Genomic DNA, 17,371 nt, shown 5'->3' with positions numbered 1-17,371 from the left:
AACATACATTACACATCAGCTTTTCAACATAACCTATCCAAAATTTGAAGTAATTTGCAGAGAATGAAAACCCAGAAATCATCAAACATTGACAGTGAACTGCACACATCGCATTCATACAACACAGGCAATATGGTAAAGCTTTATACCAAAGGATGCTAAAGGATGTTATTTAATTTCAGTTTATCTCTTCCCATGGATGTGATCAACATTTTGTTAAAGACAGTTTAGGTTTGGTGACTATGATTCCTCCTAATTTAGATTTTTTTTTTTTCATGATTCATAGCCAAATTGAGTGTGGTATTTTTCTCTTTCTGGCCTCTTACAATCAATAAAGTGAAGATGCCAGACAAGTCACAATAACTCAAAGACTTTGGCTGCTCAGGATCTTATTAGTTTCCTGCAAGCGGTCTCCTAGTTGCGGTGGAGGCACCTCCAATCCTTCATACCACACATCCAAGCCATCACCTCCCAGTGAGGAGTCAAATTGTCCTCTCCCCACATTTTTACCACTGTGCTTTGATTAGAAAAGTCACTGCTGGGTATTTGAAGCTATACCACCAATTTCATCTGTTTGAATCCTATTGTTGTTAATGGGTAGCAATCTCCCAAATGTAACTAAGTTAAGTTACATCAACTGGGCAGGAGCCGTCAGCCCATCTGCCCTAGCATTGATAGGACTAGAGTTACCTTACTTTTGGTTTATCCCTACCACACTGTTAGCGACGATTGAAGATCCAGTTGTTCTCAAAGTATTGCAGTTAAAGGTGCTTTATGCAAGTTTTTGCTATCGCTACATAGCAAAGGTTAGCATTAACAGCTGTTTACTTACCAAGAGCTTCAGCCATCTTTGTGTTTACAAGAGGTTTGAATACGCCCTCTGGGCAGTGCTACTTCTTCATCCTCTCATGTTGGACTGGGGGATGCTACAGTTACTCCCTATCTAAAAGGGATGAGATGGGCCAGGCTGGGGATTGCTGGTTAGCATGATACCTTCAATAGAAGAAAATAAGTGACAGAAATAAAAGCAAAACAAGAGTTAACAGTAGCATTGCTTTCCACAAGAGACAGCTCCTGGTGAGTAAAGGAATGAATTCTGATGCTGAACTCGCGACATCTGTTCTAGACTGGTAAGTGAAAAACAGCTGTTGTTGTTGCTGCTGTTGGCTATGTAGCCATAGCATCTTTAAATGAATAATTTGACATTATGGAGACTGCAGTTATTCTTTCTTGTCAAGAGTTACATGAGAAGATTGATACCATAATCCCAGTCTTGTGTCTAAATCTGTTCCCCTGTCAAATAGTGTTTCCCTCCCTTTAGAATGGTGTTTTTCCATACTTCCCCACTCTACAGCAGTGGTTGGGACTTAGGTTGGGTCGTGGTTAGGCGTAGCAGACGTAACTGTATGGGGTCAGATTACATTAGGCAAAACACATATTGACATGGAAACAGACCTCAACACAACACCGGACCATTTCCTGGACTGACGCAGTAACCTCCTGGAGTGTCTCATGGTTGCCTGGCAACCTCACGATGATGACAACACTCCAGGATGTTACTGAGCCAGGCCAAGAGATAGGTTAAGATATACATGTGAAAATGTGAAAAATGTGAAACTGCAACATGTTGCTTTTACACTTTTACACTTTGGTATGCATTAAACAGATGAGATATGAGATATAATGTGTTAATTAGCTAGCTTTAGCTAAACTAACCTAACCTCCTGCTGGCTGTAATTTCATTTTTCCCATACAGACATGAGAGGGGTAGAAAAAGAGGCTTTTTGCAACATACATTGGCAGCGACATATTAGGGCCATTGGACATGAAAAAAAAAAAATTAACTATAGATTTATATGAGAGGAAAACTCGGATATTATCTGACATTATTAAATTGTAAATTTGAGAGAAAAAAATCAAACATTTTCTGAGATTAAAACCATAAATTTAGAAGAAAAAAAAACTCAGAAAAATAGTGGGGGAGGTTTTGTCAACCAACCACATTGCTTCACTTTGAAAGGTTGGATCAACCTCATCACACCAGACGTCTGCTTGCTGTGTATTGTTGATGATTTAATCAAATTATACCTTGTAATCAAATTTAGTAATAAGGAAATACTCGTGATTTTAGCCCAAAATCACTATATTTTCACAAGCATCCGGACTTTCAAGAGACATTTCCGTGAGCCACATTGCTTCACTTTGCAAGGTTGAATCAACCTCATCACACCAGAGATGTAACCATCGATATCCTCGCATCTGCCGATGGCGTTGTAGTTCCTGATGTAGAAGTATTTCACGGCAATGTCTCTTCAGAGTCCAGATGCTTATTATTCCAAGTTTGACTTTATAATCTCAGAGAATATCCAAGTTTTTTTATTTCGTGAATTTACCCCCCTCTCCCAGCTCCGTAATTATTATTTATTTATTTTACCTACAACGGCCCGAATATGCAGTCAAAACATGCACAGTCCTACTGATTTGGCTTTTATTTCACTCTTTTCTCTTTGCTGATCATCTCCTGATGGCCATCCAGTTAGGAAAACACAGCAGCCCTATCTGACTCATACCTTACCAAACCGTAAATCAAATAAATCCCATTCCTACTGGCTTTGACCCCTTCCTCATTTTGCTCCACTCTCCAGGGCCAAAAGGAGAACATGTGGTCTGGTGGAGGACGGACAGGGAAAAAGTATCCTCTGGATCATTGGTATCAGACAGAGTGCTGCGGAACAATTATGCTCCATTCTAATTCAATGTGTGAAAAAAAACAAAAAAAAACTGCAGAAAAAAAGAAAACCACACAGTGACACACACAATGAGATTAAATCTGCCAGAATCAGCTGGTGATGGAATTGTTATTCTAAACCCCAGAGCAAGTTTTTCTACAAAGCCTTAGAAAGTCCTTATAATTAAAGAGTCAGTGCAAGACTGCATTATTGTAAATCAATTACAGAGACAATACCTTTTCAAGTTTTATTCTCACAGAAAGCTTGTAGAAAATGAAAACATGAGAATTGAATATTTTCACAGATTTTATTTGAGACAAAAGTAAAGGCAAGATATGGACATGTAGGAGATAAAATACATTTCTTAGCTGGGACTGAAAGGGAAACTAGAAAAACTGAGAAAGAGAAATTAAACTTTTAGATTAACACCAAATATACTACATAGAAAGTGAGATTTTGTCGATAAACTTTGCCATTTTGATGTCCCGTTTTGACAGTCCTCCACAGTCGTGTGTAGTCAATGTAATCTGGACCTGTTAGGACACGTAAGCATTGTTTGCCATCACAAAGCAACCGCAGGTCAAGCAGAAAAATTATAATTATTGTTGCAATTAAAATAATCTTACTGGGTTAAAGATTTCTAGTAATAGGTGAGGAGACTACAGGAGTTGAGTATTTGATCATTAAGTAATAACTTTTTTGGTGGAGTATTCCTAGTGTTTTGCAACCCTGAAATAATAACAATGCAGTCTGCTAGTCATTTATGCTTTCATGCTTTAAGTTAACATTACTGTGTATTGGCAACTGTGCCTTATATTTTTGTTGTTGACTTACAAGTTTACTTTCACAGGGAGTTGGGTGTTGGAGGTATTTTCTTGACTAACAACAGTTTATCCAACAACTCAGTAATTCTGTGCAGCATCTCCAGTTATCGCGCAGGTTGGACTATAACTGACTCCAGCTCTGTACGTAACGCACAGACATGAGATTGATATTGATCTTCGGAAGGAAAGCGAATACACATATTTCCCAAAAATGTAGAAATGTTTTTTTTATTTAAGTCTTGAACCGCAAAAAGTGGCATACACTCAGTTGCCAGTTCATTAGGAACACCTAGCTAAAACTAATGCAGTTTAATACAACAGTCCTGCAATAAATCCACCCTTCATGAAGGTTATAATGTTTAGTTTTTGTTGAAACTGGTTTTGATTCAGATGGTGGTCATTTTGGAGGCTGCAGTTTGTGGATGCCGTGTAGGCGTACCCAATGAACTGGCAAATGTACGTATATTGTATTGAAATATGGCGGGAACTGTGATAAATTCAGTGGATGTCCAACTCTTCCTTCAGCAGAATGCATTCAGATACTTTTGAAGGGACACTTTTGGCTCCAACCACTGGAATTTGACTCAGCCAATGAGGTTGCTCCCCTGTAGAGCCGCTCTGGCTCAGAAAAAAATGATTACTGTATAAACTCACATTTTAATATTGAAAGCCACAGAAAACAGAACAGACCATGAATGAATATTAATTGAATATTAGCAGTAGCCCAGTATACAGCATCTATTTTGTCGAGGCTGAACCTCAGGCATTGTGGGATTTATGTTCAAGTGTCTGTGTGGAAAGTGCTGCGGGGCCCAGAGACCTGTAGCACCATTCTACAGCCACTTTAATAAAGAGTGGATTAGGTGCAGCATTCCTCTCTGAGCGGCCCGGTCCACCACACAGTAACTCAGTGGCTACAGCCTAATGCTGAGAGATTTTCAGGGACTGGGTTTGTCATATCAACCATTACTTTATTTCTGAGGCACAGAAAGTGAGAGAGTGTGTGTGAGTGTTGGGGGGTTGTGAGGGCTTCGTGGAGGGGAGGTAGAGGTATTTGCAGAGCTTTTCACAAGAAAAACGATGGGATTACATTACGAAGCTACTGCGTTTTTTTTTTGTTTTTTTTTTTTGTTGCTCTGACTAATGAAGTGTGTTTCAAGCTTTGAGTGGAGAGCTCTCCAGAACAAGTGAGGATTGTTTGACATGAAAAAAATCTGACTTTATCCAGGGTTGATTGATCTCAGTGTGTCTGTAATTTTTTATAAACCAACCGTAGCATTGTAAATATGGCAGTACTCAAACACGTAGCCGTGATAACACTGTTTGATTCTACAAGCCGTGATTTCTGTAATGGATACTAAGATGCAGAACTGTAAGTGAAACCTCAAACACTATTACAAAGTGTGATTTGAACCATAATGCGGAGACATTTATTACCTTATTATAAACATTGAACCATTCTGGGTGATGGTTCATCTTCTCTGCCTGCAGAGCCACCCGAGACATGAAGCCAAATGCCTGGTTAGGAAGAAACAATCAACTGTCACTCAAAAACAATTCAGGGAGTGGATTTCTCCTCTAACAAAACCTGCAAAGCTATTACCATTATAAGGCTTTTTTATGCAATTCTTTGTTGGACTTTTTCATCTAATCTGCCCTCACTGATATAAGTGGGGTGGACAAAATATTGGAAACACCTCTCAGTAAAATGCAATACAGTTCAACAGCACCACAAAATGTGGTTGAATCATCGCTTCTATGAGGAAGCGATGATTCAATTTAGATTTCTTCCCTAGTGATTAATGTTAGCTGCAAAACCGAAGCATAAAAGCTGCCTCTTTGTTTCACACTTAAAAATCTCGGCCTAACTGCTCAACAGTAAAACCTAAGCCAACTGCACTCTGATTTGCCACAATGTACTTGACACAAAAACATCAATGTCTAAACCTTACTGGAAGAGATAACTCCTTACTTGGAGTTCTCCATTTTTTTTGCCATTTATAAGCATTACACAAACATTTAAGAAGACATGTCATATAATTGTAACTGTGTTTTACTATATTTTCATTCATTATCTGTTTATACACCAGCAGCCACTTACGGGTGGCCACGGGAGGAGTTATAGTTGTTGACAAATACATTAATAAACACTTGTAGCTGCTTATACCTACATTATAATTTGTTATTAACCATTTATTAAAAGCTTATACAGCATACTGCCTATAAATGCTGAATAGTTGGACTTAAAGGTTAACGAGAAAGGCTGAACCTGAAGGACAGACAGTTTCAAAAGAGATGGAAAACAGATTTTACATTTAATTTTTCGAGCTTAATGTGACTGCTTCAAATCTCAGCTCCAAGAGGAAAACTGCCGTTCTCCAGGGATGGAATTTAAAGCAGCATGGCAGGAGAGGAGAGGAGAGGAGAGGAGAAGGAGTTTTGTTCTGGGGAGTATATAAATGAAAGTTGCTCTAAGTAAGTGACAGTAAAAATTTAATAAATTGAAAATTGGCCAAGAATATATACTCAATCATTTTGTTAAATTTTAAAATCAAAACATTTAATTTGATTTGAAAAAATCTTCCTTAAAGAAACTCTGGATCTTACAAAAATTAAAATATTCAATCAAAACGAATGCCACTGTACCAAAAAATGTTCCAAAGCACTGAAACCACCTTTTTCTATCAAGGTCTGGGTCAATAAACTGAGGATGAAAAAAAAAGTAAAACAAGTAGTGGACGACGCATGCAGTGCAAGGAGCTATGCTGCCATCTGAGGCACAGAGAAGCAGATGTAGAAAACCCTCATGAATGCATGTGTGCATACTTTCACGTAAGGAGCAGAGAGCTTGTATGCAAACACTCGGAAACATACACACTCTTCATATTTCAAGTTCGGCATGTGGCTCTCTCCAATCACAGGCCATCCAGGGAGTGATTATGGTTATTCTAATTATCTACAAAGAGAAGAGTGAAATCCCCCGTCATGTCCACTGTGAGGAGAGGAAAAAAAAAATCAGGTAGACCTATTTCAGAGCAATTTCCCACTGCAATCTCAATTAAGCCCCTAAATACTTCCTCCCTGCCTAATTAAATCCACTGAAACGCCATTGTTTACAGGTCCTGGCTACAGCCCCGTCCACCACCTGACATGACGAAACAGAATTACTCTCACAGAGGAAATTGCGTTTAGCCTTTTTAGTGCGTTGTAACCAATTTCTGAGACGTCCTGTTCGGTGCCCGTAGAGAGCGACGCATGTAACACAATCGGCAGCTTGATCAAATTGGTTATCAAGGAAACCGCCTCCTGATCAATTTAAGTAATTGGCATATTCCTGCAACTTGACCCCACTGGCACCAATTTGGAGACTGAGTAGGTCTGCTTTTTCTCAGTTCTCATTGGCTCTAATGGAGATGGTTAAGCAGCCTGTCATGTCAGGTGTTGCCCAAACATGTCCTCGCTCTCTCAGGGCCAAGCTCAGGCTAATCTGCTGCTGAGGAACATTGAGTGACAGGCAAAAAGATTCAATGTGAACACTTAAGGGTTCACGCACACGATCCCCTTTCAAAACACCACGTTCTTTCAAAAACTCACTTTCCATTACCTGACTTATTAGTAAGAGATAAATATCAGTTTCTGCTTCAGAAATCCAGTATTAATTGGACTATACTTAAAGCAGCTACAATTGATCATTTTAAAATGTATCAAATGACAATGTAAAAACAGTCTGACACTGTGAAAGAAGTCACTTGTAGTGATGAACCTACAAACAATTACCATCTGAATCTGAAGCTCCCCTTGGCTTTACAGAGGTTTATAGTGAGATTCGGGTCGTTGTTTAGATGTCCGGCCCACACTTTACTGGTATGGTTCCCTCTCACCCTCTCACCACTCGTGTAGTGTCGTTTTTGGTTACAGCAGGCAGTCTTTAGTGAAAAAGCTATAAAAAACCTACTCTACACTACCTGCTCAGCACCAAAAAGCAGACAGACACAGGTAGCGACCAGCTGCTGAACATAGTGGAGCATTTAGCAGCTAAAGAACCAGATATTTCCCTCAGGAGTTGGTAGAGAGAAAAAAAAACAGGGATAAAAGAGAGTGAATATTGGGTTGACATTGACACACATACACCAGACTCCAAATGAATTATATTGTTGGTCTGTTACTGCTGAATGTGTAAATAAGCCACTCACCACATTAACGTAAGAGGTGATGCTAATGTTGTGTTTATAACTTCTTTACACTGCCCCCAAGTGGCCAAAACCTGCAATAACTATTTAATTCCTTGGCTAAATTGGACCACTTTGGTTAGCAGTCCAAATGTATGCTGATTATGGCTGTGTTCATGACGATAACAAAATAGGGTTGCTTTTCACTGGAACGATTTCATATATGAATCACCGAAGACAAAGTGGCTCCTATCCTTGATAAGCATGTGTGAATAATGGGTGTACTTCCCTCTTTAATATGGGGAGGATACCATGTAACACCACGTCTGCCAACTGGGTCACACCACTCTAAAGCAAAATTATCACAATAACACAGTTGTAGATTCACTGACATTATGAAGGGTCTCTAACTGCAAACATCTGCAGTCACATCTGTGTGATGCATTTCCACAAGTTTCCAAACTTGGCAGGGGAAGAAACTTCTAAACTGGACCGATAATTGGTCACTTCACATCAGTTTTAATTCAAGAAGTATATTTTTCTTCCAAAGCCAGCTCGTGGCATGATGAAGCCCGCCAATAATTGAGAACAAATGCTGTATTAGTATTCAAATAAGTGTGTTTTTTATTTGCACTTTGAATCATTTGAATTGACAGTGAACCAACCCCAACCAGAGCTTATACTCATTATCCAAACTTCAAAGTCCCTTACCAGAAGCAGGCTGCTATGCTCAAGAGAAGTGTTACACTTCCCAAAAAGTCACATGTCCCTGTTTAGAACTCATTGATGTGCAAACGAACCACAGAGCAAAATGTAATGTGGGGAATGTGAAACAGAAGATGACAAATTCAGTCTGTATGCAATATGAACCCTGAGAAAAGACACTGCATGTCTCAAGAAGAAAAAAATAAGAGGAGAAAAAGCAAGGGAAGTAGTAAACTGCCAATACAAATGAATTGAAGTTGAATGTCCAGAACACCTGAAATCCTAAAAAGGCCTGAAAAATCGTGCCCTGCATCTGCGTCCTCTCACAGGTGATGGTCCGTCAGGGGCAGTAAGCAAAGAAGCAGTACACAATACTGGCGAAGTGGCAGCGAAACGCATGTCTGTCACCTGTAGGTCATCTCTACGCGCTCCACTTGGGCCAAACAAGAAAATAAAACCAACGCTCCCATCTGAGGTCTTATGTCAACAGAGGTCAAGGACTCTCTTTCTCAAAGTGCTTTGTTTACCCCATTTGTATTGCACGGGCCACACTTCTGGAGTCAACAGGTCAGCCAGCCAGTCGGCTATCAATCCTTTCAGCCAGCCAGCCAGCCAGCCAGCCAGCCATTCTTTCCAACTGGCCCAACAAGCTGTAGCTGTCAGAGTCAAATAATTTGACATGACATTATGCAGGCCCCCATCTCAAATAATCAGAAACACCCAAAGGCAGACCCCCACTATGCCCCTTTCCCCATGCACCCGCTTCTGAGGAGTCATTTTGGTGCTATTACGGCATGATTGTCATACAACACTGGATGAGACAATTTGACGTCGGAGCAGAGTGGTGTTCTCTCTCTCATTGCGGCCATGGGCTGGAATACAGGACTCAGTTTCAAACACATGTGTCTGTTATTTACAGATCGGTTTTCCACTGCCGCGCGGTCCAGGGGCTTAGAAACGCCTGCTCTGCCTTGCCAGGACTAAGTGCATGCAGATTGTGCCTACTCTTACTAGCCTCTGATAGACACACACATGCACACTGATGCATGTACAAATCCACATATGCAAACCTCCTCGGCGTGCACACAAGTATGTGCCGACACACACAAAGACGACAAGCCGGTCTCCTCCATTACACACCACCATGACTACCCGATGATTACCCTGGAAGCCCCATCATCACCCGCGTCAGCATCAGCCCCCTGGAAAACCTTCACTCCTCCGCAGTGAAAGGCAAGAATGCTGTGAATTGCACGGTGGTGCTGGTGATGATGATGATGATGACCACACCTCTTATGTCTCATTTCTCTCCTTTCCCAAACAGCTCTTCACAAGCTTCCAGCTGGCCAGGCAAGGCTGCCCGCTAAGTTGACATGAAACTTCAAACAAAATATCGAATAATTACGAAGCGAAGCTGCCAAGCGCTGAGGTTCTTTCATGTAGTAGAGAGAGCTCTGCTGGGCACCCGTAACATCAGCGGTAATAATCTTCTCAAATTAACGTCCTCAAAGTCAAGAAACACAGAGAAGAGCTTCAATTTGATACTCTGACAAAGGTGATACATGCTCTGCTGTGCTATGAACACTCAAGTGACTAATATTGTGTGTAACAAATGTTCACACACGTCAGCTCCTATTTATGTAAAGAGTGTCATGTAATGCTCAAGCATGGCGTTAACGCCAACTTATGCAAACCCCCTCATTAACTGCAGGGTTACCAGCAAGGGTTTAAAAAGACATTGGGCTCGTCAAAAGACAGCAGACGTCAGGGCCATCTTAGCTTACCCAAGGACTGATAGCCAGATTATCTAACCACCTCCGCTTGGGCGCCACACCTCGCGGCTTCCCTCTGGCCATTTTCACAAGATGAGATGAATGCAGGATGCCTCCAATTCCCAGGGAAAGTTCCATTTTGGAGACGGAGGTAGGAACTGTACACCGCTGAGCCGATTAACCGGCCTCTCGCTCTGAGTAAGGGATATGGTGTGAGCGCTTGTGCAGGATGTATGTAGACGTGTACATACGCGGGTTTAGATTAGATTTAGTTGACTATTACTTAATGTTTTTTGAACATTTTCTTGCCCGTCTTCTGTCCTTCCACCAGAATTTTATTTTTGTCATGGTGGAAATGCTGCTGAAACAGTTTATTTATGACACCAAAACTGTCCACTGACAGAATTCTTTGAGGGTTAGCAGCTCTTTAAAAACAAGTTGACTCACCGTGACCTTTCCATAGTAGGGAAACTCTGGGAACAACATAATTAAAACAAAAATTGAACAAAATAATTAAGTTAGTCCTGGAAATAATCAGCTGTAACTAGTCAAGGAGTTTTTCAATGAATAATTTCATCCTTATTCAAAAGTATTCATTTTATAATAATATGACGCAAAGAAAACCATGCAAATCATGCAGTATTTTTGGAGCTGTAGCCAGCAAATTGACGAAATGAGGACTGATCGTCATAATTCAAAGTATCTGTCACACGACAAACACTCTATCAGCAAAAAATGTAATCAACTGATTAATTGCCCAAATAAAAAACAATTGAAATCTGAACTTTGTACACATAAATAGAGAGTACACTGAACTGATATCAAGGAAGTGGCCAATATGTGTGTGTGTGTGTGTGTGTGTATGTGAGAGAGAGAGAGAGAGAGAGAAACATGAGTGGGGTGGCTGTGAGAGTTTGGTTTACCCAAGGGCTCAGTTTTAGTTGTAGGACAACTTATTCAACACAAGCAGAGCGAGGCCCATAACGAGAGGCAGAGGCTTGAAGGAGATCTGGTGGTGAGGAAGCCCCTGACTGAATATAAAAAGGGGGATCAGCCCCTGAGAATGGAGCGAGGGGAGCAGAGGGAACTGTCTGAACACAGCACCACTCTCCTCAGAAATTACAGCACCTGCCTCAGTCTCAAAATTGGAACCGAAGTCCAGAATCTGTGTGGACTCGGCCGCTTTTTCTGGTTGCTTGTAATGCAGTTATTGTCTGTGGAGAACCGCAATTTTGGTGTGTTGTTTGTCTCAAGTTTGTGTCATATTCTTTTTTGGTTTTTTTTGCAATATTCTTTGCACGACTAAGATTGTACATGTTGTGAATTTCAATTAATTTGCTATTTGATTAATTTATTCTAGAAAACATCTTGACACTGAACAGCTTTGACCTCAAAACAGTTTCTAAAGCAGCTTGATGGAGTTTTACTGCATCGCAGCATCAGTCTGGGACAATTTTGTGCTTGTTGAATGTGGCCAACACATCTCCCTCTCTTTCCAATATTTGGAGGCCTGATTGCTGAGCATTAAAAACTGAATTTCGATATACAAGTATGTCTTTTCATCTTATACATGGACATGTACAGAAGTCACTGAAAGGTTTGGGGAACATAAATGCAGCAATATAGCCCCTACTAAGTAGATATTACCAAATTAATAATGCAAATATTTACTAAGGATCTAACAATATATTATATCATATTGGTTAAAACAGCAATAAATCCTTTCAAACCATGAGTTTTGTGAGTTTCCCAGGACCTGCAAGGAAATGCTGTTTAATATTTGATTTTAATGTGTACATTGATAATGGTGTAGACAAATGAGGCCATGTAATATGAGCTGTGTGGTACTTCAATTAACTACGTGAACTCAGTAGATGAAGTATCCAAAATAGGGCTAAAACTAAAGTTTGATTATTGATTAACCTGTTGCTTAATTGGTCGATTGTCTGGAAAACTTAATGACCTCTTCACTGGTGGACACCCTAATTTTCCTGTTTATCTCGTAAATAAAAATAGTCAAAACACACTCTGGACAAACATTTACCTGGTTTGAAAGTCTCTGCTCCTTAGTTAAGGAATGGCTTGCTCACTTTGCAAGAGAGACTCACGACAACCATTGGCCATTTTTCCATCCCGAATGCAAATTTTGAGGGATTTTGTTTGTGGGGAAAGAAGGAATGTCATCGTCGTGAGCATGCATAGCTGAGCATGCATAGCTCACCTCCCCTGTACAAACTGCTTCTTAAGGCTACCCATTTCACTTGTGTCACATGAATGTTTCCACTTCATCCACCGAAATGTAAAACAGATGGTCATCTGTAAACATACATAACATAAAGTTTGACGCGTAAACAATATCAGTGCCTGCGACTTAAAAACATGCACATCTCCAACCAAAATTTACAGTATTAAAGACACACACACACACAAACACACACACACACACACACACACACACACACACACAGATGTTTCCACATATGATTGCAGGGATTCTCACTGACCAAAGTAACTCCAGAGAGAGGATTTCACCTCTCAAACCCGATTAAATACACTGGACTTGACGAGGAAAATAACTCACATTTACGTCTCAGACTACTGCCACTAACAGCGCAGAGTATACCCACATGCCGCAGATAAATTACTGTGCTGGTTACAACAGCGTCATTTCCACTTGCTGTAATCAAAAAAAAAATAAACTCGAAAATGCAAGTCCAGCTGTCATGTTCTTTATAACTTCATTTGCAGCTATGAGTGGCTCTATGCCTCTCGTATTCGGCTCCCCTTCAACAGATGGTCACTGTGGATTTACATAGTCATGGGTACAGCTCTACCACCCCCTAGAGACCACAAGAGGAAGTGTTTCAACTCACAGAGAGGGGATTTGTTATTCTCATTATAAACTCTCAGGGATCTGATTTCCTCAAGCCCATCACTGGCAGATAAGTGGCGAATGGAAATCAGCCAGCATGTCGCTCCTCATCTCCACTCCCCTCTGGTATGGCCCTTTAAGAACAACCCTGAAAACCCAGCTGAAGAGTTTGTGAAAATGCATCAGAGAAATGGGGGGGTTGCTGGAGAAAGAATAAAAGAGAGTGAAAAAGACGGACTGAGAGACAGACGGAGAGAGTTGCCAGCATGTAAAAATGGAACAACATGAGCTCATTCCCCAATAACATGGGGCACAGAATGGGAATGAGAGACAGACAAAGATGGAGAGAGAGAGATGGGGAAAGGAGGGTGGCAACGAGCAAGAAAAAAAGAGAAAGCAAAGCACATCTACCAGAAGGAATGATGGGGTTGTTAGTGGTTTGTGAACCAGATGAAACATTTTAACCAATTTGATTGTTTGTGAAAGAAATCATTCTGATCGAAACCCCAATTGCTGCCAACTGGCTGCCTGGCATGTCTCAGGGTAATGCAGCCTGACGTGTCGGGGTAAGAGGAGAGGCTTTAGAGCCCGGAGGAGCAGATGGGGGAGGTGAGTGCTCGCCCCCCGACTTCAAACACGGGGAAGTGTAAAAACAGACTATTTTGGGGGCTAAAACAACTAACGACAGGATTAGAGGAAGTCCGCTAAGTGGCCTTGAGATGTTACAGTTTACTTCGCCCCAATGCAGGGCTGATGCAAAATAGAAAGCTACCTACCAGTGCTCTGCCAAAAAACATTTCTTAAAGCTTTTCTTTTATCCCCAGAAGTGTTAGAACTGGTATCAACTGCCATGAAGGAAACACAATATCTATGATACTGCCGAGAGGTCTCCTGACTTGTCCTGATTTGATCAACCCCGCCCATCGGGTACAACCAGGTTTTTAGATTAAACACTTATTATTGTTTGCAGTATTTCTTGAGGTAGTTCTATTACTCAGAAGATCCTGAAGAACAGACTCTTTATATAAAAAACTTTCAATCATATCACAGCTTTATGAACTGGTCATATACGGCTTGTTTGTGTTTCAGATCTTATACACGTGACCAAACTGTGTACTAGGGTAACACTGCGAAATTTCCATTTGCTGAAGAAGGCCGGAAGAAGCTAGTGAGTGAATCTTGAGTTTTTAATATTTTACAGTAGCACTGTAAATACAATGCATTTTCTTCATTTCACAAGCTTTGGTGAATTTGATGCAAGTGTAGAATGTTATATAAAGTTTCCATCACATTTTCTCACAACTCATCAGGACAACATAAAGTTTACACCAACTAAAAACCCACTTTTTAAGTGTATGGTGTATATAACTGCATATTTTCTCCCTTATCTATTTTTCACTTCTGACACGTCTATTATTTTTTCACTTTTGTTTTTGATATAAATAACTCATCCACAGTATCCTTGGGTGGCTTGAAAAACACTTCAAAATGAAATACCTTGTCATTAATGATATGAAAAGGGTGCACACAGATATTGGGGCACGAGCCTCAGCAACATGGTGTACCAAAGTGACTGACATGACCTAAACTGTCCTGTAGTGATTAGGGCTGGGCAATGAACCCACAACTTGTCGAGACCAAAATGTGTCTTGTGGTATAAAGTAACGATTTGGCATTGAATGCTTGTTTGGCATGCTTTGTGAAGAGAAAAAAACAGAAGGATTGTTATATCTTGGTCTGAGACACAAGTAAATTAGTTAAATTATAACAGATTGTGATTAAGCTTTTTTGAAATAATGCAATGACTTTAAAACTGACGCTTTTACAATGTCAGTTTATTTAATCAACACATGGACGCAAAAAAAACGGTGTTACTACATGTGTATATCAATATTCAGTTTTTTTATATGGGCAAATCATATTTTCTGTTTTTATAGGTACACATATTGTTTAGGAACATGCGTAGTATGTGGTATGCAGTCATGGTCTGTCTTCTCATTGTTAACTGAAGTCTTTATTTATATCTGGTGTCATTGTACTGTATGTCATGCAATCCAGTGTCAGATGGGACATCTCAGTGGTATGACACAAAAATGAAACATTAATTTATTCATTCAGTCATTCATTTGAAAAACGTGTTAATACTGCTCAAAGTAAGGGATTTAAAAATTGTTCTCTTTGCTATCTGTAATGTAACTTAGGTACTCTGTTGGCACTGTTATTGAAAATTTTGAAACAATACCCAGTCCTAGATTTGATAAGCCTGATCATGCATGTCCCACTGAGCAGATAACAGTGAGAAGGAATAAAGGTTTCTTTCATAATCAACCTTTCAATAGTCATTTTTCAACCATCAAAAGTCATTATAGAAAAAAAAAAAAAAAGACTGTTCATCACAAACTCTGCCATCCATCTGGAATAAGAAACTACAGACACCGAAGCAGATGTCAGCTGCCTGTGTTTGTGTTCTTATATATATATAAGAATATACACGCTCTCACCAGCTGCACATTGATGCAGATTTTGTCGGATTTTGTGATCCCAGAGACGAGCTATAACTGTTAATCTCAATTATTTATCTCAATAATCTAACATCTGCTCTAAAAAGATAAGAAGTATATCAGCATAAATGTATATGCACACACACCTGATTAAAGGTTTTAAAGTGAAGCTCTTTGAAGATGGCATCGCGGTCCTCCACCTCCATCCAGCCAGTGGCCCTGAGCTCCATCACCAGCTCCTCCCGGTCTGCAGGAGTGAGCCAGTGGGAGTCCGACGACTGGAGACAATCACACACGAGTACATTGCGCATCATTTAGTTGTTTGTTTTTTTTTGTCATAGTTATAACTATGCTAACTGCTTACTCTGTGTCTATTCGTACTAATGGCAAACAAACAGTCTTCTGTATCAGCTTCAGTTGTAAAACAGGGAATCCTTCATTGAACAAAGTCACATCTCTAAAACTAACATTTCAACTGTCAAACCACATCATTAGTGGTCCATGGTGTTCATTTTGAAGATGTCTTTTGAAACCAAGGTCACTTTGACGCAAACGTGCCGATCAACCTTTCCTGGCCGTGTGCAACCACAGGCTTAATGATTCATGTGTCCAGCTGTCACGTGCGTTGCAGCGGTGTCCCGGGCGCTGTTACCGCTGCGGCCGCAAGGTGGCGGCCTAGCACCAAAAATGAGCACTAGTGCCAAACCAAACGAGCAATGGCCACGCAGGAGTGACACTCACGTTACCTGTGTAATCACTGAGTGTGAACTCTCCATATGTACACTTAAAAAAAACCACACCAAACTTAATCATTCATTCTTAATCAGTTTAATATTGGCCTACTTATTAGCGAACTTAAACTCGCAACAATGTGATTTCAACCCATGACTGACTCGTTAAAACGCACCCTTCTCCTCGGCAATTCAACAATCCACACATCCGAGCTCAATGTGAAAAAATATTCGACTTAATGACATCGCCATCGCCGCAGAATTTAGGTCCCGCACGACGAAGCAATAACCGTTCGGGAGGAAGGAGCACAAACAAATTAATGAAATTTAGATTTCAAGCCAATATTGTCTGGCGAGATACAGCCGTCAAACTATTTACGCCGAGTTGAAGAGTAGCTCCGATGAACCCGAAATGTGTCACAAACTCTGCTAAAAAGGGTGTATCAGTTCACAGCTATACATGCAGACGTTTAATCCGGAGTTGCTCGAAGGGAGTTTGGCATACGTTTTTGCCCCGCATGGCATTAAACGGAGCGGGTGCCATGGGGCTTTCCCCACTTGTTATGTCAGCGCCTACAAGTTTGCACAGCGCGTCGTTTGCCTCAGGAGCTTTTACTCCCACCTGCATCGCTGCAGCCTCGTATACAGTCCGTAGATAAGATGCTTGTACATGCTAACGCCGAAAGACTGGTTTCCACTGCAGCACTCACCATTTTAGACGAGTTGTTCCTGGAGAGCGGAGGCAGCAGCAGACCGCCCAGCCGGCACAGATGGCTGCAGGGCCATGAGCTGCCCGTCCTCAGGCTAAACATTAACCCAAACATAACCAGCGCTTTGTCTGCTGTCCTCTTCCTCCACTGTCACCTCTTCGGCTCTCTGCTTGTCCTCTCCTGTCGTCTCACACTGCACCATAGCTGTTCAGTTTACTGCCTGATTAAAATCCCAAATGTTACATGGGAGTCTGGTTATGCCAAAGGGAATACTAGGTCTTTTTCATACAGTGATATGGGAGGTCTTGTGAGCCAGATCCTGTAGTCAGTGATCATGAGCACATTAGTATCAAATCAA

The 17,371-nt window shown here is 40.8% G+C and overlaps 1 protein-coding gene across 1 annotated transcript; it reads right to left on the bottom strand.

Annotated features, from left to right (window-relative positions):
• Positions 1 to 3,021: 3,021 nt before the first annotated feature.
• On the bottom strand, positions 3,022 to 17,326 carry LOC120803069 (pterin-4-alpha-carbinolamine dehydratase 2-like). The gene is made up of 4 exons (XM_040151374.1): positions 17,014 to 17,326; positions 15,719 to 15,850; positions 4,991 to 5,071; positions 3,022 to 3,262 (listed from the first exon to the last, which is right to left on the bottom strand). The coding sequence occupies exons 1-4, from the start codon at positions 17,125 to 17,127 to the stop codon at positions 3,167 to 3,169; spliced, it is 423 nt and encodes a 140-aa protein (XP_040007308.1). The 5' UTR covers positions 17,128 to 17,326; the 3' UTR covers positions 3,022 to 3,166.
• Between the last annotated feature and the right edge of the window lie 45 nt (positions 17,327 to 17,371).

This window comes from Xiphias gladius, chromosome 17 (assembly GCF_016859285.1).
Source record: "Xiphias gladius isolate SHS-SW01 ecotype Sanya breed wild chromosome 17, ASM1685928v1, whole genome shotgun sequence".
In the NCBI taxonomy this organism is placed as follows: Eukaryota; Metazoa; Chordata; class Actinopteri; order Istiophoriformes; family Xiphiidae; genus Xiphias; species Xiphias gladius.
The sequence above is the reverse complement of the archived record's forward strand: the minus strand, read 5'-3'. Positions and strand labels throughout refer to the sequence as shown.